Below are 27,041 nucleotides of genomic sequence, written 5' to 3'. Positions count from 1 at the left end.
CTTGCACAGGATAGAGTAGCATGGAGAGCTGCATCAAACCAGTCTCAGGACTGAAGACAACAACAACAACAACCATGTAAAAAGCATTTCTTTTTCAAATTAAGTGTTTTGTGACACATAGGCACAGTGTCTGTGCTAACAATATTGATGCTCTTTTCAAATCTTATACATTATTATGATGGTTAGATATTGTCAGTAGTCTTTTGGTAGTATCTCTCCAGTCCCCTATAACCTTTAATTTATCAGACACTGATAATCCTTTTTCTCCACAATCAACCTGAAATTCTCACTACCTACTGACTCCAGCTGAGGCCAGGCTGTGAGCAACAGTGTAAAATAAGAGAAGCAGTCTGGGTGGTTGGCGTAAGGAGGAAGCTGTGTTGTGGAGAGGGAGGAATATGAGGGTAGGGTTGGGACAGGGAGAAGTATGCTTGTGGGAGTGTAGAGCAAAAAGGTGGGGAGAGGGATGAGCAGCTAGGTGCAGAGCAGAAAAGGAGAGAAGTAAAAGGCTGTGGACACATTGGTGGAATAGAAGGCTGTGTAGTGCTGCTGTGAGAACAGGAAATGGAATAGCTTGGTGAAGGACAGTGGCTAATGAAAATTGAGCCCAGGAGGTTAATGGGAATGTACGATATATTCCAGGGAGAGTTCTCATCTGTGTAATTCATAAAAGCTGGTGTTTTTAGGAAGGATCCAGATGGAACACACTCTGGAGCAGTCATTGAAATGAAGACTGTAGCATTGAGTAGTGTGGTCAGCAACTGGGTGATCCAGATTTCCTGGCCGCAGTTTGTTGATGGCCATTCATACGGACAGACAGCTTGTTTGTTGCCATGTCCACATAGAAAGCAGCACAGTGATTGCAGCTTAGCTTGTAGATCGCATGACTGGTTTCACAGATAGCCCTGTATTTGATGGCATAGGTGACGCTTATGCCCTCACTAGAGAAGGTAATGGAGGCAGGATCTATGGGAAATGTCTTGGATCCAAATCTATTACAGGAACATGAGCCATCAGCCAGGGGCATGGAGCAGGAGTTGAGTAGAGATGCATGAGAAAATTGTATAGGTTCAATGGTCAGTGGAATACCGTTGTGTTAGGGATTGGAAGGATAGTGGGTAGGACATTCCTCATTTCAGGGTATGATGGTAGGTAGCCAAAACCTGGTGGAGAGTGTGAATCCATTGGTCCACTCCTGGGTGGCACTGAGTCATGAGGGGAATGCTCCTCTGTGCTTGGTTGGACATTGGTAATTAGGGAGGTGCTGCGAGACTAGAGAGATAAAGCATGGCAGATCTGTTTCTGTACGAGGTTGAAAGGGTAATTACAATCTTTGAATGACTCAGTGAGTCCCTTTGTATGTTTTGAGACAGTGACACTGCAAATTTGACAATTACTGGTGGCTAGGCTGTGTGGAAGGGTCTTCTTGGTATTGAATGTCTGGTAGCTGTCAAAGTGGATGTATTTCTGGTGTTTTGTGGGATTGATGTGGATAATGGTACTGAAGACTGAAGACCACAACAACAACAACAACAACAACAACAACAACAACAACAACAATGGTGCTGATGTACAATGAAGCATCAAAGGAATTGGTATAGGCAAGCATATTCACATACAGAGACTGAAGTCAGCAATGCCTAAATAAGAGAAGTGTATGATGCAGTTGTTAAACTGGTTACTGCTGCTACAATGACAGGTTATCAAGAACATGGTGTTATAATTGGTGCCTGATCAATGGGACACAGCAGCTCTGAGGTAGTGATGAAGTGGGGATTTTCCCATACAACTATTTCATGAGTGTACCATGAATATCAGGAATCTGGTAAAACATTAAATCTCTAACATCACTGCAGCTGGGAAAAGATTCTACAAGAATGAGATCAACAATGACTTAAGAGAATCATTCAATGTGACAGAAGTGCAACCCTTCCACAAATTGCTCCAGATTTTAGTGCTGGTCCATCACCAAGTGTCAGCATGAAGGTGCCATCAATGAATCTGAACCAGGTGAGGGGTTTGGGATTCTGGATGTTCAGGAAAGATTCCTCTAGAAGGCCCATGAATAGGTTGACATAGGATGGTGCCATGTGGGTACTCATTGTCACACCCCAGATTTGTTTGTATGTGATGCCTTTAAAGGCCTCAACCTGTGTTAGTTACTGTGCCTATACCTTTGCTGTTCCCATTGCAGCACTACACAGCCTTCTGTTCCACCAATGCACCCACAGTCTTTACAGTTCTCTCCCATTCCTCAACCCCCCCCCCCCCCCCTCGCCCTCCATCTAACATCCCACTGCACCTGGCTGCCCTACCCTGCCCCCACCTCATCTCTCCATTCTCCTACAAGCACACTTTACCGTCCCCCAACCATACACTGCTGCCCTCCACTCTGTGCCAGTGCCTCCTCCTTAACCCCGCAAACCACACTGCTTCTCCCATCATGCACTATTGCTCAGAGTCTGGTCTTGTTACCCCGAGAGAGTGGCCATGAGTGTGAGAGTTGGATTTGTGTGAATGTGTGTATATGTTGCTTAACTCAGAAGAAGGCATTTTGGCTGAAAGCTTACTTGTCAAGCTGTCTTTTTGTTGTGCCTGTCTGCGATTCAGCACCTCCACTATATGGTGAGTATCAGTCTATTCTTTCATAATACTGTTGTTATTCCATCCTGGATTTTCCATTGTTTGATTTTACTGGCTGATTCTAAGACTCTGAGAAGAAAGATATGTAAAGATTTAACAATCCCAGCAACATCATCATAACTGTAACTATTACCCTGTAAAAGATTGATACTGCTAATATGTGCTATGAAGCTGCCCAGGGTTTAGGCATGTTAAATGAACACAAGGTAACGTTTACATATTTTGTGGTTGTTGACAATGAGTGATCATTGGGTGTCTGAATGGTCCTCTTACCTTAAGTAATTATCAAACTGTATGTATGTATAGCATTTTGCATATACTGTGTTTAGTTCTCCTATGTAAGGCTTGACAGTAAGAGTAAGTATATACCATTATTTTAACTATACCACAGTCTTCCATTGAAATTAGCCATAAATGTATTGCTTTACATAAACTTTTATTTCTTATTATTTTGTTATGAATTGTCTTTGATGACAGCCACTTTATGGTTTAATTATTAAACTGTTTCTAAAATTGGGTAAATTAATCATTTAGTTATAAGTTCATTTCCACAATAGTTTAATTTATTGGTATTCAATTACAAACTAAAGATATTTTAGAAAGGTTGGAGACTAAGGATAAACTGAAAGAACCAGATGTTGTTGAAACTTTAAAAGGGAGCATCAGGCAGAGATTGTCAGAAAATGGGGAAAGGAATACAATAGAAGATGAATGGGTAGCTTTGAGAGATGAAATAATGAAAGCAACAGAGAATTAATTAAGCAAAAATACAGGGTTCAGTAGAAATTAATGGACAGTGCATGAGAGACTGAATTTAACTGAAGAGAGCAGAAAGTATAAGAATGCAGCCAAAGACGTGGGTCAAAAGGAACATAAACATCGAAAAAAGTAAGTTTAACAGGAAATCCAAAATGACAAAGTAGGGATGGCTAGATGGGAAATGCAAGACTGTAATAACATGAATGACTAGGGAAAAGATTTATATCACCTGAGGAAAGTTATCGAGGTCTTTGAAGAAAAGAGAAACACCTTTATGAATATCAAGTGCTCGCATGGCACACCAGTACTAAGTAAAGATTGGAGGGCTAAAAGGTGGAAGGAATTTTTGGACTCTACAAGGAAAATGAACTTGGGAACAACAATATAGAAAGAGAAGAGGATATGGACAAATTGAAGGGATAGATATGATACTGTGGAAATAATTTGACAGAGCACTGAAAGAATGAAGTTGAAATAAGGGCTTTGGAATATATAATATTCCCTCACATTTATTGAGATCATTGGGAGAGCAAGCCATGACAAAACTGTTCCACATGGTATTCAAGGTATGTGAAACAGGTGAAATAACCTCAGACTTAAAGAAGAATGTAATAATTAAACAGTGGAAAATCTAGGATGGGATTATAGCAGTATTATAAAAAGAATAGGCAGCCAATCTTCATATAGGGGACATGTTGAGTTGCAGATAGCCACAACAGACTGTTAAACAGGTAATCTTATGGCCAGAAAGGCCTTAAGCTGAATTAGACAACTCTCTCTCTCTCTCTCTCTCTCTCTCTCTCTCTCTCTCAGACACCGCTCACACATATGTGATGACAGGCTAAGGCTGGTGAGGCCAATCTGCCCTTGGCAGCCAGACAGCCAGAGACTGTGGTAATTTATCTTTGAACTGAGTTTGCTTGTGTGTGTGTGTGTGTGTGTGTGTGTGTGTGTGTGTGTGTGTGTGTGTGTTTGAGTGGTCGCTCTAATCCCAATGAAGGCCTTTTTGGCCAAAAGCTTATTTGTTTGACAGTCTTTTTTTGTTGTGCACATCTGCAACTCAATGTCTCCACTATATGGTGAGTAGCACTCTTTACTTTTCATAATATTGTCAGAATGTAATACTTCATACTCCCAAGAAGGCAGGTGCTGAAAGGTGTTAATATTAACAGACTATCAGATTAATTAATCACAGTGCAAAATACTGGCAATTTATTTACAGAAGTATGAAAAAACTGGTACAAGCCACATCAGTTCTGTATACGGGTGATACTTCTATATTAATTAAAGATGGCAGTGCAGAAAAGATTCCAAGCTCTAATGTGAGCATACTGGATACCCAAGAAAACTGGTTCTAGTGAAACTGATTGAAACTGAACATTGTAGAAACCCATACAGTTCATTTCAAAACTAAACATTCAGTGTGTGGAACTTAAAATACAATGTAACAACCAGCTAATGGAAGGAGATGACAGGATCAAATTCCTTGGACTAAATATTGATAAGAACTTAATCTGGAATGCATGTATTGACTTTTCATCTAATAAATTAAGCAGTTTTGTATTTTCAGTGCTAATGCTAACAAAAAATAGCATATCATGTCTTTTTTTTTTTTTTTTTTTTTTTTTAATCTGTCAGTAGGTGGGGTATAGTTTTCTGTGGAATTTCAAATAGCATATCTCTAATACTGAAAGTGCAGTATAAAACTGTTGGATACATGTGTACTCTACAGCAAAAGTATCTTGTCACCCATTGTTTTGGACATTACAAATCCTGGCTATTTCTTTCATATAACTCTACAATATTACAATCTTGCTGCACAACTGACAAAAATTATTGGAGACAAATCATTTTAACTACACATACAACACAAAACAGAAAAATAATTATATGCCTTTCGAGCGCCTTACCCCCCCCCCCCCCTCCCCCATGCTCCACCACTACCAACTGCAATTATACACATGGGAAATATATGGGGATAACAACATATAATAAATTAATGGGCAAGAACATATTTAATACAGAGCAGATATTCTAAAAATTATGTTACAGTGGATTCCGTGGGAAAAATTCTGTGATTTGGTAAATGAATTCATGGAACATGAAATGATAATTTGGGCTAGATTAAATTTTTTTAAAATTGTGTTATTGCTAGGATGCCAATATTAAGATCAGTAGTAGAAACTTGTACAGTTTTTATCACAATTTTGACATGTCTCCTGTACATGAATCAAATTATTTACATTATATACATGATGAGAGTAATAAGCCAGAGTTCACCTTGAAGAAGATTAGTTTGGGCTGCAGAGAAATGTTGGAACACAGGATGCAATACAGGCTCTATGGCATATCTTAAAATATAGGTTGAAGAAATGCGACTCTACATGTATAACATTTGTAGATGTAGAGAATTTTGAGTCCTGAGTGTTATACACTCTTTGAAATTCTGAAGGTAGCAGGAATAAAATGGAGAGAACGAAATGTTATCTACAACTTGTACAAACACTGGCCTGTAGTTAAGAGAGTTGAAGAACATGAAAGGGAAGCAGTATTTGAGAAAGAGGTAAGACTTATTTTATCTTCTCCCTTATGCTATTTAATCTGTATACTGAGCAAGCAGTAAAAGAGATGAATGATAAATCTGGAAAGGAGATTAAAGTTTAGGAGGACGAAATAAAATTTTTTGAGGTGTGCCAATGACATTGTAATTGTATCAGACTCAAAAAAGAACTTGGAAATTTCCTGAAAGAAGTTCAGAATATCAGCGAAACTAAAACAAGGACAATGGAATGTATTGGAAGTAAATCTGATTATGCTAATATCTTTGAGTTAGGAACTAAAAGCATTTGATGGGTTTTGCTATTTGGATAGCAAAGCAACTGATGATGGCCAAAGTAGAGAAAATATAAAATGCAGACAGGCAATATAAAAATATAAAAAGAAGTCTTTCTCAAAAAGGGAAATTTATTGACTTCAAATTTAAATTTAAATGTTACAAAGTTTTTTTTCTAAAGGTGCTAATATGAATTGTAGCCTTTTATGGAAGCGAAATATTTACAATTAACAGTTCAGGCAAGAACAGTATGGAAGCTTTCCACAGATGATACTATAGAAAAATGCTGAAGATTAGATGGCTGCATTGAAAAACTAATGAGGAACAAATTGGGAACAGAGAAATTTGTTCCACAACTTGGCTAAAATAAGGGGTCAGTTGATGTATCACATCTTGAGGCATCAAGTTATTGTCAATTTGGTTAACTGATGGAACAGTGGAGGGTTTCAGATTGTAGAGAGAGACCAAAATTTGAGTACAGTATACTGCAAATTAAAGTAGATTGTACTAGTTATACAGAGATGAAGAGGTCTGCTCATGACAGACCAGCATGGTGAGCTGTATCAAATCAGTCTTAGGTTTCAATGCCACACCATAACAGTAATACTATGTTGTTCTACATAAAGGATAACCTTATTAAATAGTAAGAAAATATTCTGCAACAACTGAGTTCTACATAAACCAATTTTTAATTTCTGTCCATATTAATATACACTGATCAGGCAGAACATTATGACCACCTGCCGAATAACCAGTATGTTCACCTTTGGTACAGATAACAGCAGTGATGCATCATAGTATGAAAACAATGAGGCCTTGGTAGGTCACTGGAGGGAATTGGCATCACATCTGCACACACAACTCAACTAATTCCCATAAATTGTGGGAAGTGGACGATGAGCTCTGCCACAACATTCAGTCACATCCCAGATGTGTTTGATTGGGTTCAGATCTGAAAAGTTGGTGGGCCAGCATATCAATTGGAACTCTCCACTATGTTCCTCAAACCACTCCATCACTTTCTGGTCTTGTAACATGGAGCATTATCTTGCTGAAAAATGCCCGTCCCGTTGGGAAACATGACTGTCATGAATGGGTCTGCTGGGTCTACAACTAGTATACTATACTCCATTGGCATTATGGTGTCTTGCAAAAGCTCCACTGGACCCATGGATGCCCACTTAAATGTTCCCCAGAGCATAATGGATACACTGTCACATGTCTCCATCCCACTGTACAGGTGTCAAGTGGCTGTTCTTGGACTTGGGCCCCCCATCGGCATCCTGTTACACATTCCCAATTCGTGCCTCCACATCATCTTCATGCTGAATCTCACAAACTCACAGGCTCCAATGCCCATGTGTTGCATGCTTAGCCTGTGCAGCTGCCACCCTACCCTCTTGCCTTCCTGTCCTGCATACCTGCTGCCTCCCCTGAGCTGCTGGCTTTGCATCCCCAGCCCCTCGTCCTGCTTCCCACCTCCTTTGCCCTCTACCAACCCCACCCAACACAACCCTCACATCAGTCTGTGTGAGTAATCTACCTCATAAAATGATTTTTTATGAAAGCTAGCAAAATTTTCATTCTTATTTGTGTGTCTGTTGATGATTATAAAACTATGTTTTATAGTTAATGAAATATTTTGGTTAAATAGTGAGATTTTAAAATGCCATAATTGATACCGTTCATCACCATTGTATCTGAATCAGCAATCCATGCATATTTTCTGACGGCATGACAAGTGTGGAAACTACTGTAAATTTATTCAGAGATACATGACACTTTTGATGCAGATGCCACATTAACTGACTGTGTAATGAATGAAATCAAGAGTTCTTTAAGTTTGGTAACTTTCAGCCTATTTGAGAGAATTATAGTTGCAGTGACCACCTAAATTCTCATAAAAGCCTTCAAGAAATGTACTCATAGGATTTAAGATACTAAAGATAAAGTGCAAAAGTGTGCACAAAAATGTTCCATAACTGCCATCAGTATTGAAAAGCTGTTGAGCTTACATAAAACCCAGAACCAGGAGCTGTCAACTACTAGGAATTTATAATCTCAAACCATCACAAACAACCTAAGTGTTTACCAAAACAACAGGCTCTAAAGATCTAGAAATAGCATATGATATTGTATTTAAGCAGTAGACAAGAGTATTCAAATATGATATTGCAGTGCCTATGTTATGTTGATTATGATGCAAAGTTCCTTTGGACATGCATGCATGTCCAAAGGAACAGGCACTGCAGTGACCACTGCCATTACGAAACACATCAAATGAATTTGCAACTGCGGATAAGGACTACCATCAGCTGTAGAACTGAATGACGACAAAGAAAATTTGTGCCAGACTAGGACTTGAACCTGGATTTTCCCCTTATCATGAGCGGTCACCTTACCATTTGGCTATCAGTGCACAAACCATGGCCAGACCCAAACGTCCATATGTTGTCAACCATTTTTCTATGATCTGAACTCGTACATCCATTATTTATATTCATTTGATGTGTTTCGTAATGGCTGTGGTCACTGCAGTGTCTCTTCCTTTGGACAATTATGCATGTCCAAAGGAACTTTGCATCATAATCAGAATAACACAGGCACTGTAATATTATATTTATCTACCAATACCGGGCAAGTGGCTTTCAAGTACAACATCTGATCTGAACTGCAGTATACATAATGGATGTATGAGTTCAGGCCGTAGACCCATGGTTGATGACATATAAAAGTTCAGGTCACACCATGGGTTGTGCAGGGGTAGACAGGTGATAAGGTGACTGCGGATTGTGTCCCAGTCCGGTACAAATTTTTGTTGCCATCACTCCATTCTATAGCTGATGGTAGCCCCTATTTTCAATTGCAAATTCATTTCATGTGTAGAATATTAAACCTCCTGTGGTTGTCCAATTCTTTCATTGGCATCCAGACCCATCTGCAGTAGTACAAGAAGAAAATTCTTTAAATGTACTTAGTAAACATGGTATATGTACTATTTAATCCAGTGGCAATCCTTTGATGCGATACCACACTGCAGAAAGAAAACACTCAATTTATGTTGCAGGGATATGATTTTGTGAGTTTTGATTGTATGTTAACATTCTTTAATTTGTACTTTAGCTTTCTCTTTTTGTATGATAATTCTGCATTTAATAACACCTGAAATACATGTTGCAGAGCTCTGTCTTTGAAGTTCAAGACCACTCATGCACCTCCTGGGGATACCCTTGTACATAAAGGTGATGTTTTGACGTCACTATATTTCATTGCTAGAGGGTCGATAGAAATACTAAAGGATGATATTGTAATGGCTATTTTAGGTGAGTACTGTATGGCTATTTATTTCAACCTCTGTAGATTCCTTGCAATATATAAAGCATGATTTTTTTTATCTGACCAATAGACATACATCCTTAACATAAAAGAAAAGTTCAACATTTTTTTTGTTTTTTGTTTTTTGGAAAGCAACCTAAGATATGTTACAAAGAAATCCCTATATTGTGTGTAGCTTGTTAGGTAATTATCAGTGTATCATATTTTGACATCTTATTGAGCACATTGAGTAACAGCAGATTTTTTAAAAATTCAGTGCTTTGTAGTAGGTGCATGAGAAAAGATTAATTCAAGTTGTTATTCTTTTTTTTTTTTAATTTCATATTGCATAGTGGAAACACTGAATAATTTAGAATTAACATTGTTTCTATTTCCATCAAATACAATATAGTGGCAAGGTATAATGTAATGGAAATACAATATAGTGGAAAGATGTAATGTTGATTGGATAAATAAAAAATCTACTCACCAAGTGCCAGCAGGCGAGTACACATATAAAATGTGTTAAAAAGTTTGCAAACTTTTGGCACCTATGGCTACTTCTTCTGACAGAGGAGTTGAAGGGGAAGGAAGAGGGATGAAGAAAAATGACTGCTGAGGTTTAGGAAAAGGGGTAGAGTTTGGAAAAGTCACACACAACCGCAGATCAGGGCAGACTTCCTGAATTGGATGAGAAGGAAAAACTGATTGTTGGGGACTGCAACAGGTGAGGTTTGAAAATGTGAGAGCTTATAGGTGGAAGACAGGATAATACACAAGTCAGAGATTACTGCCAAAACATCATTAATGAGTTAATAAGAACAATAAGTGCATTGTATGATACAGAGGTGGGAAGTGGGGAATGGAAAATAGACAGGTCAGAAATGAAAGATGTAGAAAACTAAAAGGTGGTGAAGAGAGGAAGAGTTATTCTGAAGAAATGCTAAGGCTGAAGAAACTAATGTAAATTAAGGCCAGGCGGGTGTTGAGAATTAAGATGTAGTGCCAGTTCCCACCTGTGGAGTTCTGAGGAACTTGTACGTGGTACATGAGATTAAACAGGCATCAGGGTCAGGACTGTCATGTTGTAAAGCATGTTCTGCAACAGGATCCTGTGTGTTGCCAGAATACACCCTTTCCCCATGCCCATTTATCTTAACTGATAACTTGGTGGTAGTTATTCCAAGGTAAAAGGCTGGACAGTGTTTATGTAACAGCTGATACACAGCTTGTGTCATTTCACTGATGGCTCTCACTTTGATAATATACACTCCTGGAAATTGAAATAAGAACACTGTGAATTCATTGTCCCAGGAAGGGGAAACTTTATTGACACATTCCTGGGGTCAGATACATCACATGATCACACTGACAGAACCACAGGCACATAGACACAGGCAACAGAGCATGCACAATTTCGGCACTAGTACAGTGTATATCCACCTTTCGCAGCAATGCAGGCTGCTATTCTCCCATGGAGATGATCGTAGAGATGCTGGATGTAGTCCTGTGGAACGGCTGCCATGCCATTTCCACCTGGCGCCTCAGTTGGACCAGCATTCGTGCTGGACGTGCAGACCGCGTGAGACGACGCTTCATCCAGTCCCAAACATGCTCAATGGGGGACAGATCCGGAGATCTTGCTGGCCAGGGTAGTTGACTTACACCTTCTAGAGCACGTTGGGTGGCACGGGATACATGTGGACGTGCATTGTCCTGTTGGAACAGCAAGTTCCCTTGCCAGTCTAGGAATGGTAGAACGATGGGTTCGATGACGGTTTGGATGTACCGTGCACTATTCAGTGTCCCCTCGATGATCACCAGAGGTGTACGGCCAGTGTAGGAGATCGCTCCCCACACCATGATGCCGGGTGTTGGCCCTGTGTACCTCGGTCGTATGCAGTCCTGATTGTGATGCTCACCTGCACGGCACCAAACACGCATACGACCATCATTGGCACCAAGGTAGAAGCGACTCTCATCGCTGAAGACGACACATCTCCATTCGTCCCTCCATTCACGCCTGTCGCGACACCACTGGATGCGGGCTGCACGATGTTGGGGCATGAGCGGAAGACGGCCTAACGGTGTGCGGGACCGTAGCCCAGCTTCATGGAGACGGTTGCGAATGGTGCTCGCCGATACCCCAGGAGCAACAGTGTCCCTAATTTGCTGGGAAATGGTGGTGCAGTCCCCTACGGCACTGCATAGGATCCTACGGTCTTGGCGTGCATCCGTGCGTCACTGCGGTCCGGTCCCAGGTCGACGGGCACGTGCACCTTCCGCCGACCACTGGCGACAACATCGATGTACTGTGGAGACCTCACGCCCCACGTGTTGAGCAATTCGGCGGTACGTCCACCCGGCCTCCCGCATGCCCACTATACGCCCTCGCTCAAAGTCCGTCAACTGCACATACGGTTCACATCCACGCTGTCGCGGCATGCTACCAGTGTTAAAGACTGCAATGGAGCTCCGTATGCCACGGCAAACTGGCTGACACTGACGGCGGCGGTGCACAAATGCTGCGCAGCTAGCGCTATTCGACGGCCAACACCGCGGTTACTGGTGTGTCCGCTGTGCCGTGCATGTGATCATTGCTTGTACAGCCCTCTCGCAGTGTCCGGAGCAAGTATGGTGGGTCTGACACACCGGTGTCAATGTGTTCTTTTTTCCATTTCGAGGAGTGTATGTTTTGCCAGTTGTGGGTTGGCATAGGTGTTAGTAAGAGGGTGCATAGTCTTACAGTGGGGATGGTCACAGGGGTAGGAGCCAGAGAGTAGGGAGTTAGGTGCAGAGGGAGCATAGGAGCATAGAGTCTGATGAGGACCCAAGGAAAACATAGACTATCAAATGGAGAGCCACCTGTGAAAAGACACATATTGCATACCAGCTGTTATGTGAGTGCTGTTTGGCCTTTTACATTGGCATGACTACCACCAAATTATCAATCTTTTCATGTCTCACTTGGAGGGGACTTAACATGGATCTATAAGCCTTCTGTCCATGGTTTGGTTTAGGTACATTGATGACATCTTTACCTTATAGACTCATGGTGAGGCTGACCTGCTAAAATTCTTGGTATCTCTAAATACATTGTCCCAATTAAATTTCATATGGTCCTATTCTGAACCCATGCCACTTTGCTTGACATTGATCTCATCCTCACCAAAGGTTAGCTGGACACTTCTGTTCACATTAAACTTCCTAACAAACAACTGTGTCTGCAGCTCATAGTCTAGTGGCTAGCATTGCTGCCTCTTGGTCATGGAGTCCTGTGTTAAGTTCTTGGCTGGGTTGGAGATTTTCTCCATCCAGAGACTGGGTGTTTCTATTGTCTAATCATTTCATCATCATTCCAGAAAATGGTGAGACTGGACAGTGAAAACATTGGGAATTTTTATGAGTGCTGATAACCATGCTGTTAAGCAGCCCTGTGAACCAAAAAATCATCATCAAATTAAATCAAACAATAGTACTTGCATTTTGATGGTTGCCATACTTTCCTTATCAGAAGTTTCCTCCCTTGCAGCCTTGGTGTTCAAGGTAAATGTATTTATTCAGATGCAGACTGTTTACAGAAATACACCACTATTCTCAATTCAGCCTTCACTGGATGAAATTACCCCACCAACCTAATTCAAAAGCTTATTTCTCAGTGCATCACATTCAATTCTGGTACTGCTGACCTCTCCAAAAAGCAACTTAGGTGTACACCACATGTCACTCAGTATCCTCCTGACATTGAATGTTTTAATCAGCTACTTTGACAAGGCTATGGCTTCCTAAAATTATGCCCTGAAATGAGGTCCATTATATCTGACATTTCACCCACCACACCTAGAATAGCTTTCTGTCACTCTCTCAATCTCCACAATATCCTTGCCAGGCTCTATGCTCCTTCTGCACCCTTCTCGATACTCTATGGCTCTTACTCCTGTGCCCCCTGTGGGTCAGGGGGCTAGAATTGGACCGAAGTATTCCTGCCTGTCGTAAAAGGTGACTAAAAGGAGACTCGCACATTTTGGCCTTTGTATGATGATCCCCTGTAGGGTTTCACCTCCATTTTTTTTTAATTTTCCAAAGAGTGAACCAACTGGGGAAGGGTGCCTTACATGGTGCATAGTGTCAATCATGTGCTGAGACCTCTTGCATCGTTCGTCAATGTGGATCTGCACTTCCACTTGTTCTCCAGCTGTTGGGTGAGGTCATCCTCCTGGCTGCGTTTGCCTCTTTCCTCTGTGCAGTATCACTTTCTTCACTGTTGATGATAATGGACTTCTTAGCTCGTTTGCACCTGTTATCCAGCATGGTAGCCAGTCCACTGTGGTGGGGCCTCCATGTACCCTTTTGGTTATAGCCCCCTGACCACACAGGGATCGCTCTGCTGATGCCTGTACCATTAACTCCCTATGAATGCCAAGGAGTAGATGCCCGTCACCCTGGCCATAGGAAGTCACGGCAATGGTCATCCTGCCAGGTGGCCTTTGCTGCAGCTGTGTGGCACCCATGGGGAGGGCCCCTGGTCGGAGTGGATGGCATCAGGGCAGATGAAGCTTAGTATGTCATCTCTTGCTGGTGGTCAAACACCAGCAGTCTCTAAGTGGTCAAGGACTAACTTCTGTGCTAAGAAATACAACTCCAAATGTCTTCTCCCCCCCCCCCCCCCTCCTCCGTCATACCATGGGAGGAATGCCAGGCTAAGGATGGCAGTGAAGCTTATTCAACTCGGTACCTCATTTGTACAAGAGTTGATGACAAATCTTTCTTGTCAGTGAAACCTCAGTTTTTGTGGAGCATTTAGAGGAGGTGGAGGGCTTGTCCAAAATGTGATCAGGGTCAGTCTTGATCAAACCAGCATCTTCTGCCCAATCACAGGCACTACTCGCCTGTGACAAGGTGGGGGATGTTTCTGTTTCCATTGCAATCCATAAGAGCTTAAATATGGTCTATGGTATCATATTTCACAGGGACCTTGTCTTTCATTCTGACCATGAGCTGCGCACCAATTTAGGGCAACGAGGAGTCCATTTCATCTCGCATGTCCACTGGGGTCCAAGGGATAATCAGGTTGTCACTGGTGCCTTCATCGTGGCCTTCAAGGGTGACACATTACCCAGGAAAGTCAAAGTGATGGTCTTACTGCTGTGACATTAAGCCATATATCACTCCGTTGATGTGTTGCGGCCATATATCATACTGCTGTACTTTGAAGAACACCTGTCAGGATTATGGACGTCCTTCACATCCCAATATTCGCTGTGCCCCATCTCCCATCTGTGTCAACTGTGGAGAGCACTATTTGCCTTACTTGCCAGACTGCAGGATTCTCCAGAAAGAAAAAAAAATGGAACTGACCAACCTACACTGAGGCTAAGAGAAAATATGAGAGGCTGCATCCGACGTCAACCTCTGCTGCTGCGACAACAATGGCTCTACCATCTTCTGTTGCACTGCATACAGTTGGCTCTCAGAGCTGTGAGGCTCCACCTGCTTCCTTGATGATGGGGGGCCTCTGTGTTTCTCCTGCATAACCTACGTCAGTAGCAACACCCCTCCCACCCCCCCCCCCCTCCCCAACCAATAGGGATGCCAGTCCCCACTTCTCAGGCAGAGAAGTGTAAGTCTAATTTGGCTCCTCTCACCAGTAAGGGATCCCTTTGGTCACTCCCTTCCTAGGTTCCTACCAGTGGCAATGCTGACACCCGCCAGTGGCTGAAGCAACTATATCTACACTCCTGTAAATGTAAAAAAGAACACATTGACACCGGTGTGTCAGACCCACCATACTTGCTCCGGACACTGCGAGAGGGCTGTACAAGCAATGATCACACGCACGGCACAGCGGACACACCAGGAACCGCGGTGTTGGCCGTCGAATAGCGCTAGCTGCGCAGCATTTGTGCACCGCCACCGTCAGTGTCAGCCAGTTTGCCGTGGCATACGTAGCTCCATTGCAGTCTTTAACACTGGTAGCATGCCGCGACAGCGTGGACGTGAACCATATGTGCAGTTGACGGACTTTGAGCGAGGGCATATAGTGGGCATGCGGGAGGCCGGGTGGACGTACCGCCGAATTGCTCAACACGTGGGGCGTGAGGTCTCCACAGTACATCGATGTTGTCGCCAGTGGTCGGCGGAAGGTGCACGTGCCCCTCGACCTGGGACCAGACTGCAGCGACGCACGGATGCACGCCAAGACCGTAGGATCCTACGCAGTGCCGTAGGGGACCGCACCGCCACTTGCCAGCAAATTAGGGACACTGTTGCTCCTGGGGTATCGGCGAGGACCATTCGCAAACGTCTCCATGAAGCTGGGTTACGGTCCCGCACACCGTTAGGCCGTCTTCCGCTCACGCCCCAACATGGTGTAGCCCGCCTCCAGTGGTGTCGCGACAGGCGTGAATGGAGGGACGAATGGAGACGTGTCGTCTTCAGCGATGAGAGTCGCTTCTACCTTGGTGCCAGTGATGGTCGTATGCGTGTTTGGCGCCGTCCAGGTGAGCGCCACAATCAGGACTGCATACGACCGAGGCACACAGGGCCAACACCCGGCATCATGGTGTGGGGAGCGATCTCCTACACTGGCCGTACACCTCTGGTGATCGTCGAGGGGACACTGAATAGTGCACGGTACATCCAAACCTTCATCGAACCCATCGTTCTACCATTCCTAGACCAGCAAGGGAACTTGCTGTTCCAACAGGACAATGCAAGTCCGCATGTATCCCGTGCCACCCAACGTGCTCTAGAAGGTGTAAGTCAACTACCCTGGCCAGCAAGATCTCTGGATCTGTCCCCCATTGAGCATGTTTGGGACTGGATGAAGCGTCGTCTCACACGGTCTGCACGTCCAGCACGAACGCTGGTCCAACTGAGGCGCCAGGTGGAAATGGCATGGCAAGCCGTTCCACAGGACTACATCCAACATCTCTACGATCGTCTCCATGGGAGAATAGCAGCCTGCATTGCTGCGAAAGGTGGATATACACTGCACTAGTGCCGACATTGTGCATGCTTTGTTGCCTGTGTCTATGTGCCTGTGGTTCTGTCAGTGTGATCATGTGATGTATCTGACCCCAGGAATGTGTCAATAAAGTTTCCCCTTCCTGGGACAATGAATTCACGGTGTTCTTATTTCAATTTCCAGGAGTGTATCATAGTGCTTCATGGACCTCCTCGACACTGAATCAGTGTAGCACTCCCAGCCAAACAAACCTAAGTAGCAGTGAGAGAAACCTAAAAAGAAAAAGAACCCCAAGATCCAAGGCACTGTGGTGGGACCCACACTACCACTACCACTACCACTACCTACAAGGTCTCTGTCTAAGGATGAGGTGGAGATTCTGGCATCCACTGAGGACATAGATCTCACCGGGCTCTCAGACACAATGTATGTCAATTGCACAGGTACTCATCTGGTGGCAGCAGGTGACCCTGAGTCGTAGACTGTCTCATTGGGTCTTTTATGCTTTCCCAGTCTTATGATCACATAATCCTCCAGAGGAATTGCGTTTTCCACCACCTGGGGGAGGTACGTCGGCTGTTAAGCTTTAAGCTTGCTTTCTGCACCTACATCTACATCCATACTCCGCAAAGCACCTGACGGTCTGTGGCAGAGGATATCTTGAGTACCTCTATCAGTTCTCCCTTCTATTCCAGTCTTGTACTGTTCGTGGAAAGAAGGATTTTCGGTATGCCTCTGTGTGGGCTCTAATCTCTCTGATTTTAGCCTCATGGTCTCTTTGCGAGATATACGTAGGAGGGAGCAATATATTGCTTGACTCCTCGGTGAAGGTATGTTCTCTAAACTTCAACAAAAGCCCATACAAAGCTACTGAGTCTCTCTCCTGCAGACTCTTCCACTGGAGTTTCTCTATCATCTCCATAACACTTTCGCGATTACTAAATGATCCTATAATGAAGCGTGCTGCTCTCTGTTGGATCTTCTCTATCTCTTCTATCAACCCTATCTGGTGCGGATCCCACACTGGTGAGCAGTATTCAAGCAGTGGGCGATCAAGTGTACTGTAACCTACTTCCTTTGTTTTGGGATTGCATTTGCTTAGGATTCTTCCAATGAATCTCAGTCTGGCATCTGCTTTACTGACGATCAACTTTATATGATCATTCCATTTTAAATCACTCCTATTGCCTACTCCCAGGTAATTTATGCAATTAACTGCTTCCGGTTGCTGACCTGCTATATGGTAGCTAAATCATAAGGGATCTTTCTTTATATATATTCGCAGCACATTACACTTGTCTACATTAAGGTTCAATCGCCATTCCCTACACCATGCGTCAACTCGCTGCAGATCCTCCTGCATTTCAGTACAATTTTCCATTGTTACAACCTCTTGATGTACCACAGCATCATCCGCAAAAAGCCTCAGTGAACTTCCGATATTATCCACAAGGTCGTTTATGTATATTGTGAATAGCAACGGCCCTATGACACTCCCCGGCGGCACACCTGAAATCACTCTTACTTTGGAAGACTTCTCTCCATTGAGAATGAAATGCTACGTTCTGTTATCTAGGAATTCTTCAATCCAATCACACAATTGGTCTGATAGTCCATATGCTCTTACTTTGTTCATTAAACGACTGTGAGGAACTGTATCGAATGCCTTGTGGAAGTCAAGAAACACAGCATCTATCTGGGAACCCGTGTCTATGGCCCTCTGAGTCTCGTGGATGAATAGCACGAGCTGGGTTTCACACGATTGTCTTTTTCAAAACCCATGCTGATTCCTACAGAGTAGATTTCTAGTCTCCAGAAAAGTTATTATACTCGAACATAATACGTGTTCCAAAATTCTACAACTGATCAACATTAGAGATATAGGTCTATAGTTCTCCACAGCTGTTCGACTTCCTTTCTTGAAAATGGGGATGACCTATGCTCTTTTCCAATCCTTTGGAATGCTGTGCTCGTCTAGAGACCTGGCTCCTGGCAATGCAAACCCCTGCCCTCCGGGGCTGTAAAGGATATTAAAGGAATCATAGTGGCTATAATAGAGTGCCAGGTGGAGTTTATGTCTATGTCCTCAACTCAGTATGTAGTGAACCTGTGCCCCTTCAAACCCCCTCTTGAAACTGTGCTGTCATAATAAGAATGACACAGGAAATAACTGTCTGCAATGTATATCTTCCTCCAGATGGTGCAGTACCCTTGAATGTATTGGCTGCTCTGATTCATCAACTCCCTAAACCTTTCCTACTCTTGGAAGATTTTAACGGCCATATAACCCCTTGTGGGTTACTGCTTACTGGCCAAGGTAGGGAGGTTGAAAATTTACTGTCACAACTTGACCTCTGCCACTTAAATACAGGTGCTGCCACACATTTCAGTGTGGCACATGGCACATATTCAGCCATTGATCTTTCGGTTTGCAGTCCTGGCCTTCTCACATCTGTTCACTGGAGAGCTCACGATGACTTGTGTGGTAGTGACCACTTCCCCATATTTCTGTCAATCCCCTGGTGCCATGCCCATGGATACCTACCCAGATGGGCTTTAAACAAAGCAGACTGGGAAGTCTTCACCTCTGCTGTCACCACTGAATCTCCCCCTCATGGGGCCATCAATGTTGTCGTTGAGCAGGTCACTACAAAAATTGTTTCTGCAGAGGAAAGCATGATCCCTCATTCTTTAGGGTGCCCCCAGGAAAAGACAGTCCCTTGGTGGTCACCAGAAGTCGCTGATGCACGTAAAGAGCATCGACAAGCTCTACAGCAATGTAAATGGCACCCTTCCCTAGAGCATCTAATAGCCTTTAAGCAGCTCTGTGCCTGCATTTGCCAGCTTATAAACTGACAGAAACAGGAATGTTGGGAGAGGTACGTGTCAACCATTGGGTGCCATACGTCACCTTCCTAAGTCTGGATGAAGATCATATGTCATTTTTGGTGCCAAACCCCAACACATGTCCCTGGCATTCACATCAATGATGTGTTATCTACTGATGCAAACGTGATTGCCGAGCACTTTGCTGAGCACTGTGCTCAAGTCTCTGTGTCAGAGAACTACCCCCCAGTCCTTCACACCCTCAAATGGCAGATGGAGAGGAAAGTCCTCTCATTCACTACATGCCACAGTGAACCCTATAACACCCCATTCACAGAGTGGAAGCTCCTCAGCACCCTTGCACATTGCCCTGGCACACCTCCTGGTTCAGATGAGATCCACAGTCAGATGATTAAACATCTTTTGTCTGACTACAATCAACATCTCCTTGTCATCACCCCCCCCCCCCCCCCCCCAATTTTTCCGGGGATTACAATAGGTCCAAGATATTCCTGCCTGTTGTAAGAGGTGACTCTCACTTTTTGACCCTATAAGTTCAGGTCCCATTTTCTGGTTTGACCTGCCACTTTCAAAATTCTACAGATGTGGGGGTTATATGGAGAAATGCCTTACCTGGTGCATGAGTAATCCATAGTGCCCTTAAATTCAATATCTTTAACCTCTTGTCATGGCTTTGCATCTCCACCTGCTATTCAACTATTTCGGCAAGAGCACTTTCTGGGATATGTCATCTTCTTTCATTGTCTCCTGTCCTCTTTTGCCCCATGACAATATTGGATTCCTCGGCGCCCATTGTCGAGCATGGTAACCAGCCTGTTGTGGTGGGGCTGTCATGTACCCATTTGGTGGTAGGCCCCTGACAACACAGGGATCACACAGCTGATGCCTGAGCTGTAAACTTCCCACGTATGCCAAGGAGTAGATTCCCATCTTCATGCAGGCATCTGGACTCCCAGCAACGGCCATCATAACAGGTTGCCCTTGCTGTGACTGGGTGGTGCCCATTGGAAGAGCCTTTGATCGAAGTGGGTGGCATCAGGGCTGATAACCCGCAAGGAATTGGACTAAGTCGTCTTTTGTTGGGGATCAAATGGCCCCAGCAGTCTCCAAGAAAGGAAAGGTTGATCACAACACTGACAGGTATCACCCTAAATCGTTCCCCTCCATAGCAACACCATGGGAAGAACGTAGGGCTTCAGAATGACAGCATTCATATTCACCATGTTACTTAGATTGCAGCAGAACTGATCACTACGTCTTTCTGGAAATGAAGCCTCTGTCTTTTGTTGAGCACCTAGAGGATAAGTTTGGGAAAGTGATAGCACTGTCCAAAAGGTGCAATGCGTCGATTTTGATTCAGACAGTACCCCCATCCCAGTCCTGGGTATTACACACCTGTGACAAGCTGGGTGATATTCTTCTTTCAGTTACTCCCCACAAAAGCCTCAATATGGTCCAGAGAACTATTTTTCATCACGACCTCCTGTTACAGTCTGAAGACAAGCTACATGTCCATTTCTTCTGGCACATTTACAGGGGGCCCAAAGACAATAGCGTAGCCACTGGTGCCTTAATCTTCGCCTTTGAGGGTGATTCATTACCTGAAAAGGTCAAGGTGATGGTGTATCAATGTGACGTCAAACCCTATGTCCCTCCCCCTATGCGGTGCTTCAATTGCTGGAAATTCAGGCACATGTCCTCCCAGTGCTCTTCCAGCAACACATGTAGATACTGTAGATGTTCTCTGCATCCGAATGCTCTATGTGCACGACCTCCCACCTATGTGAACTGTGGGACTGCCCAGTACTCCAAACGGAGCACAAAATTATGGAGTACAAGACCCAGGACATGCTATCTTATTGTGAGGCTAAACTCAAATACAAAAGACTAAACCCTGTTCCCATGCTATCTCCTTATGCTGCTGCCGTGATGGTGTCTCCATCTATGGCACCATTGCACTCATCGTCTAAGGTTGCTCCAGTGGGCCCTCAGGGCCACCCATCTCCCTCCTCCTGTCCAGTTGGCTGTGGGCATGTCGTCTTCTGTTGCTCCCAAAGCTTCTGCCTTGGGAGCATCGCGAGCCCAAAATGCCAGGGACATTGGTCGAAGGGATTCACGGTCTTCCTCTGTCCCGGAAGCTACTTCCGAGTAGCCCTCCCAGCAAGCCCCTAGGGAGCAGCAAGAGATGAAAACTTCAAAGAAAAAGTCCACCAAGAAACTGTAGCCTCCAATGCCCCCTACACCAGCACTCCCCCATGGTTCTGTGTCCGAGGATGAGGTGGAGATTCTGGCATCCCCTGAGGATCTAGCTCTCACTGATGCCTCAGATGCCATGGTATTGGAGGCCAACACTCAATCAGTGGCGGCAGGTGATGCTGAGACCTCATTTTCCTTCTTGGTCACTCTATGCCACCCCAGACAACAGAAAGTGTCATTCTCCAGTGGAACTGTGGCGGTTTTTTCTCCCACCTGGCTGAGTTACATCAACTTTTAAGCAGTACACATGCTCTTTGCATTGTCCTTGAGGAGACCTGGTTTCCTGCAATGCAGACCCCTGCCCTTCGTGGCTACTGGGGGTACTACAAAATTTGTCCTGCCTGTGACAGAGTGTCAGGTGGAGTATGTATTTTCATCCCTGCCTCTGTCTATAGTGAACCCGTGGCCCTTCAAACACCTTTAGAAGCTGGAGCTGTCAGGGTGAGGACAACACAGGAAATTACCATGTCTAACATCTACATCCCTCCAGATGGTGAAGCATCAGCCCACATTTTGGCTGCACTCATTTTGCAACTCCCCCCACCTTTCCTCCTCCTGTCTGATTTTAACGTCCATAACCCATTGTGGGGTGGAGCCAAGGTTAATGGCCGTGGCAAAGATGTCAAGGACCTTCTAACTCACCTCGACCTTTGCCTCCTAAATACAGGTGTCCCCACATATTTCAGTGTGGCACATGGCACATATTTGGCCATTGATCTCTTGGTTTGCAGTCCTGGACTTCTCCCATCCATCCATTGGAGAGTACATGATGACTTGTGTGGTAGTGACCACTTTCCGATCTTCCTGTCCCTACCACAGCATCCCTCATCTCAACACTTGCCAGGTGGGTTCTTCCTAAGGCTGACGGGAACACTTTCACATCCATTACCAACATTGAGTATCCGTTGCACCATCGATGGTATGATCCATCTTGTCAGTAATACCATTGTTGCCACAGCCGAATCAGTAATCCCTCATTCCTCCAGTTGTCCCCGATGGAAGTCAGTGCCTTGGTGGTTGCTGGAAATCGCTGTGGCCATTAGAGACAATAGGGGGTCCCTCCAACATCATAAGCGCGACCCCTCTCTGGAGAATCTTATTGCCTTCAAACAGATCTGAGTGCAGGTTCACCTCTTCATCAGACGAAGAAAGCAGCAGCGTTGAGAACGCTATGTCTACACTATTGGCACACAAACCTGCCCCTCCTAGGTTCGGACCAAGCTCTACCGACTTTACAGTTATCAGAACCCAGCAGGTGTACCTGGAATTTCCAAAAATGGAGCTGTATCTGCCAATCCTGATGTAGTTGCAGAGCACCTTACTGAGCATTATGCTTGCATCTCTGCATCAGAGAATTACCAGCCCACCTTTCGTCTCCTGAAACAGAGGGTAGAGCAACACCACCTTACTTTTGCTCCATGCCACCCTGAGCCTTATAATGCTCCCTTTAGTGAGCGGGAATTTCTCAGTGCCCTTGCTGACTGTCCTGACACATACCCTAGCCCAGATTGGCTCCATTCACAAATGCTAAGACATCTGTCAGAGGGTTCCCAATGCCACCTCCTTACTGTCTCCAACCACATTTGGAGCAATGGCCAATTCCCATCACATTGGCGGGAAAGCATAATCACTCCATTCCTCAAGCCTGGGAAGAACCCACTACACATTGACAGCTATCATCCCATCAGCCTAACTAACATTCTGTGCAAGCTGCTTGAATGTACGGTGAGCTGGCGGTTGTGTTGGATCCTTGAGTCTCAGGACCTGCTGGCTCCGTCCCAGGGCAGTTTTCACCAAGGACACTCCACCATCGACAACTTGCTGTACCTGGAGTCTGCCATTCGATCAGCCTTTTCCCAGTGACAACACCTCATTGCCATCTTTTTCGATCTCACGAAGGCCTACGATACCACTTGGCAATACCACATCCTTGCTACTCTGCATGAGTGGGGTCTTTGGGGCCCACTCCAGATTTTTATACAGAACTTTTTGTCACATTGCAGTTTCAGAGTTCGCATTGGTGCTTCCCATAGTGCACCCTATATACAAGAGAATGGGGGCCTGCAGGGCTCTGTCCTGAGTGTCTCACTCTTTTTAATTGTCATCAATGGTCTCACATTAGCAGCAGGATCATCAGTATCCTCCCTCCTATATGATGATGACTTTTTAATTTCCTTCTGCTCCTCTTCTACTATGGCAGCTGAATGGCATCTGCAGAGAGCTATACGGAAGGTGCAGTTATGGGCCCTCACTCATGGCTTTCAGTTTTCAGCCACCAAAACTTGCATGATGAACTTCTGTCATCATCGTACCATCCACTCCAATCCAGAACTTTACCTTGATGACCAACTACTAGATGTAGGGGAGACTTACCACTTTCTGGGACTGGTCTTCGACACCTGCTTAAGTTGGCTTTCCCATCTTTGTCAGCTTAAGGACAAGTGCTGGTGACACCTTAATCCCATTCAATGTCTGAGCCACACCAATTGGGGTGCTGATCATCAAACACTGCTGCAGCTGTACCAAGCCCTCATACAGTCCCTAATTGATTATGGGAGTGTGGTATACGGTTTGGCACCCCCTCTACACTGAGTCTACTAGACCCCATCCACCACTGTGGAGTTCACCTTGTGACAAGTGGCTTCCAATCTAGCCCTGTGAACAGGCTACTTGGAGAAGCTGGCATTCCTCCACTGTGGCTCTGGCAGCAACTATTGCTCGCAAATTATATCACCCACATACATAGTTCACCTTACCATCCAATTTATCATGGTGGTCCATCTACTGCAATTGCGGCCTAGAACTGGGCTTTCCTTCACCATCCATATCAGCTCACTTCTTCATGAACTCGGCACTTCCCCTTTACTACCTTTCCTGCAGGCCCTCTTCTGTACTCCTGCATGGTCCATACATCGGCCACAGCTTCAGCTGGACCTATTGCAAGGCCCCAAAGGCTCAGTTCCACCTGATGCCCTCTGTCATCATTTTATCTCTCTTCTTGGCCAGTTTGAGGACTCAGAAGTAATCTACACTGATGGATCCCTGGTCGAACGTCTTGTTGGCTATGCTTATGCTCACATTGGCCGTACTGAACAACGCTCCTTGCTGGATGGCTGTAGCATTTCCACTGCAGAGTTGGTTGTGCTCTATCACGCTCTTGATCATATCTTCTCCTGCTCTGGTGAGTCCTTTCTCATTTGTAGTGACTCCTTAAGCAGCCTACAAGCTCTCGACTAGTGTTTCCATAGGCATCCTTTGGTACTGTTAATCCAGGAGTCTCTTTATGACCTCCGCTCCAGTGGACACCCAGCAACCTTCATTTAGACCCCAGACCATGTCAGGATACTGGGCAATGAACTTGCTGACCATCTGGCCAAACAGGCCACCAGTAAACCATCTCTAGAGATTGGCCTACCGGAGACCAATTTTTGAGCAGTCTTTTGCCACAAAGTTTTTTTCAGTCTGGGATACTGAACGGCACACCCTGAGTACACCAAATAAACTCTGTGCTATCAAAGAGATGAAGAATATGTAGCGGTCATCCATGCGAGCCACTCTCAGGGAATCTGTTGTCCTTTGCTAGTTCCGCATTGGCCATATATGGCTAACACATGGTCACCTCCTCTGACGCAAGGACCCACCTTGGTGTTACTGTGGTTCCCTTCTGACTGTCATCCACATTTTGCTGGACTGACAAATTTTAGCCACTCTGAAACAGACTTTTAACCTTCCCAGCACCCTACCTTTGGTGTTGGGCAATATCATCGCAGCAGCAGATTTAATTTTAGGTGTTATTCGTGAGGGTGTATCATACCATCTAAGGGTGGGCATATGACCACCTCTCTGAGGTCTCCACCCTTCCTTGATTTTAACTCTGTCACCCTTTCTTTGCCTTTGTTTGTCTTTGTGTTCATCTTTTCTCTACATGTGTTCCTCTCGCCTTGTCTTTTTGGGTCGGAAATTTTAATGTGTTGCAGAGTGGCTGGCATTTATTATTCTTGTGATCAGGCAGCTCAGACCATCTACCCTATGGTTTTAATACCTTCTTCTACTTTTCCTTGCGGTGTATGTTTTCCTCGTTTATGGTTCATTCCATTCGTTTTCTTTTTAGGTGTGGTTCCCCATCCCTTTTCCCCCTTTTACTTTCTCAAACATACTTTGGGTGTTGTTTTATCTTGAGAATTGTTTGCAACAGGAATAAGGGACTGATGACCCTGTAGTTTGCGCCCTTTATACCCCACACCAACCAACCTTGTCACCTTCAACCGTATCTGGTGTGATAGCATCTTTCCATTGCAATGTTGGGAGAGCACCATCATTCCAGTGTTCAAACGCAGTCAAAACCCACTTGATGTGGATAGCTACCAGCCCATCAGCCTCATCAACTGTCTTTGTAAGCTGCTGGAATGTATGGTGTGTCAGTGTTTGGGTTGGGTCTTGGAGTAATGTGACCTACTGGCTCCATGTCGTGTGGTTTCCGCCAGGGTTGCTCAACCACTGATAATCTTGTCCCCCTCAAGTCTGCCATCTGAACAGCCTTTTCCAGATGCCACCATCTGGTGGCCACCTTTTCTGACTTACATAAAGCATACAACACTATCTGGCGAAATCATATCCATGCCACATTTTATGAGTGGGGTCTCCGGGACCCACTCCCAATTTTTATCCAAAACTTCCTGTCGCTCCATACTTTCCATGTCCAAGTCAGAGCCTCCCATAGTTCCTCCCATGTTCAGGAGAATAGCATTCCACAGGGCTCTGTATTTAGTGTATCTCTATTTTTAGTGGCCATTAACGGCCTAGCAGCAGCTGTAAGGCCATCCATCTCACCTTCTCTGTATGCCAATAACTTCTGCATTTCGTAGTGCTTCTCCAGTACTGTTGTTCCTGAGTGGCAGTCATAGGCAGTCATAGGCTGTAGCCCTCGGCTTTCAGTTTTCAGCTGCGAAGTTGTGTGTCATGCATTTCTGTCGGTGTCACACCATTCATCCAGAGCCAGAACTTTACCTTCATGATGATCCACTCGCTGTAGTGGAGACATATTGATTCTTAGGACTGGTTTTTGACACCCAATTGACTTGGCTACCTTACCTTGGTCAGCTTGAGTGGAAGTGCTGGTACCACCTCAATACCCTCTGTTGCCTGAGCAACACCAGCTGGGGTGCAGAGAGCTCTACGCAGCTGCAGCTCTACAGAGCCCTTGTTCAATCCCGCCTTGGCTATGGGAGTCTGCTTTATGGTTTAGCAGTGCCCTCAGCATTGCGTTTACTTGACCTAGTGCACCACTGTGGCATTTGCCTAGCAACGGGAGCTTTTTGAACAAGTCAGGTGACCGTTGTCCTGGTGGAGGCCAGAGTCCCTCCATTGAAGGCTAGGCATGCACAACTGCTTGCCAGTTACATTGATCACATTCATAGTTAT

General features: G+C 44.7%; 1 protein-coding gene across 2 annotated transcripts in view; it reads left to right on the top strand.

Moving 5' to 3' along the window:
• The window catches only part of LOC126297448 (potassium voltage-gated channel subfamily H member 6), a 2,320,485-nt gene that overhangs the window by 2,118,423 nt on the left and 175,021 nt on the right, over positions 1-27,041 (top strand). For both annotated transcript variants that reach the window (XM_049988300.1, XM_049988301.1), the window contains one exon: positions 9,416-9,558. In XM_049988300.1, coding sequence (XP_049844257.1) covers positions 9,416-9,558 — 143 coding nt within the window. The remainder of the gene's footprint in view (positions 1-9,415; positions 9,559-27,041) is intronic.

This window comes from Schistocerca gregaria, chromosome X (assembly GCF_023897955.1).
Source record: "Schistocerca gregaria isolate iqSchGreg1 chromosome X, iqSchGreg1.2, whole genome shotgun sequence".
NCBI lineage: Eukaryota > Metazoa > Arthropoda > Insecta > Orthoptera > Acrididae > Schistocerca > Schistocerca gregaria.
Note: the sequence above shows the minus strand (reverse complement) of the source record. Positions and strands in the feature narration are given on the sequence as shown.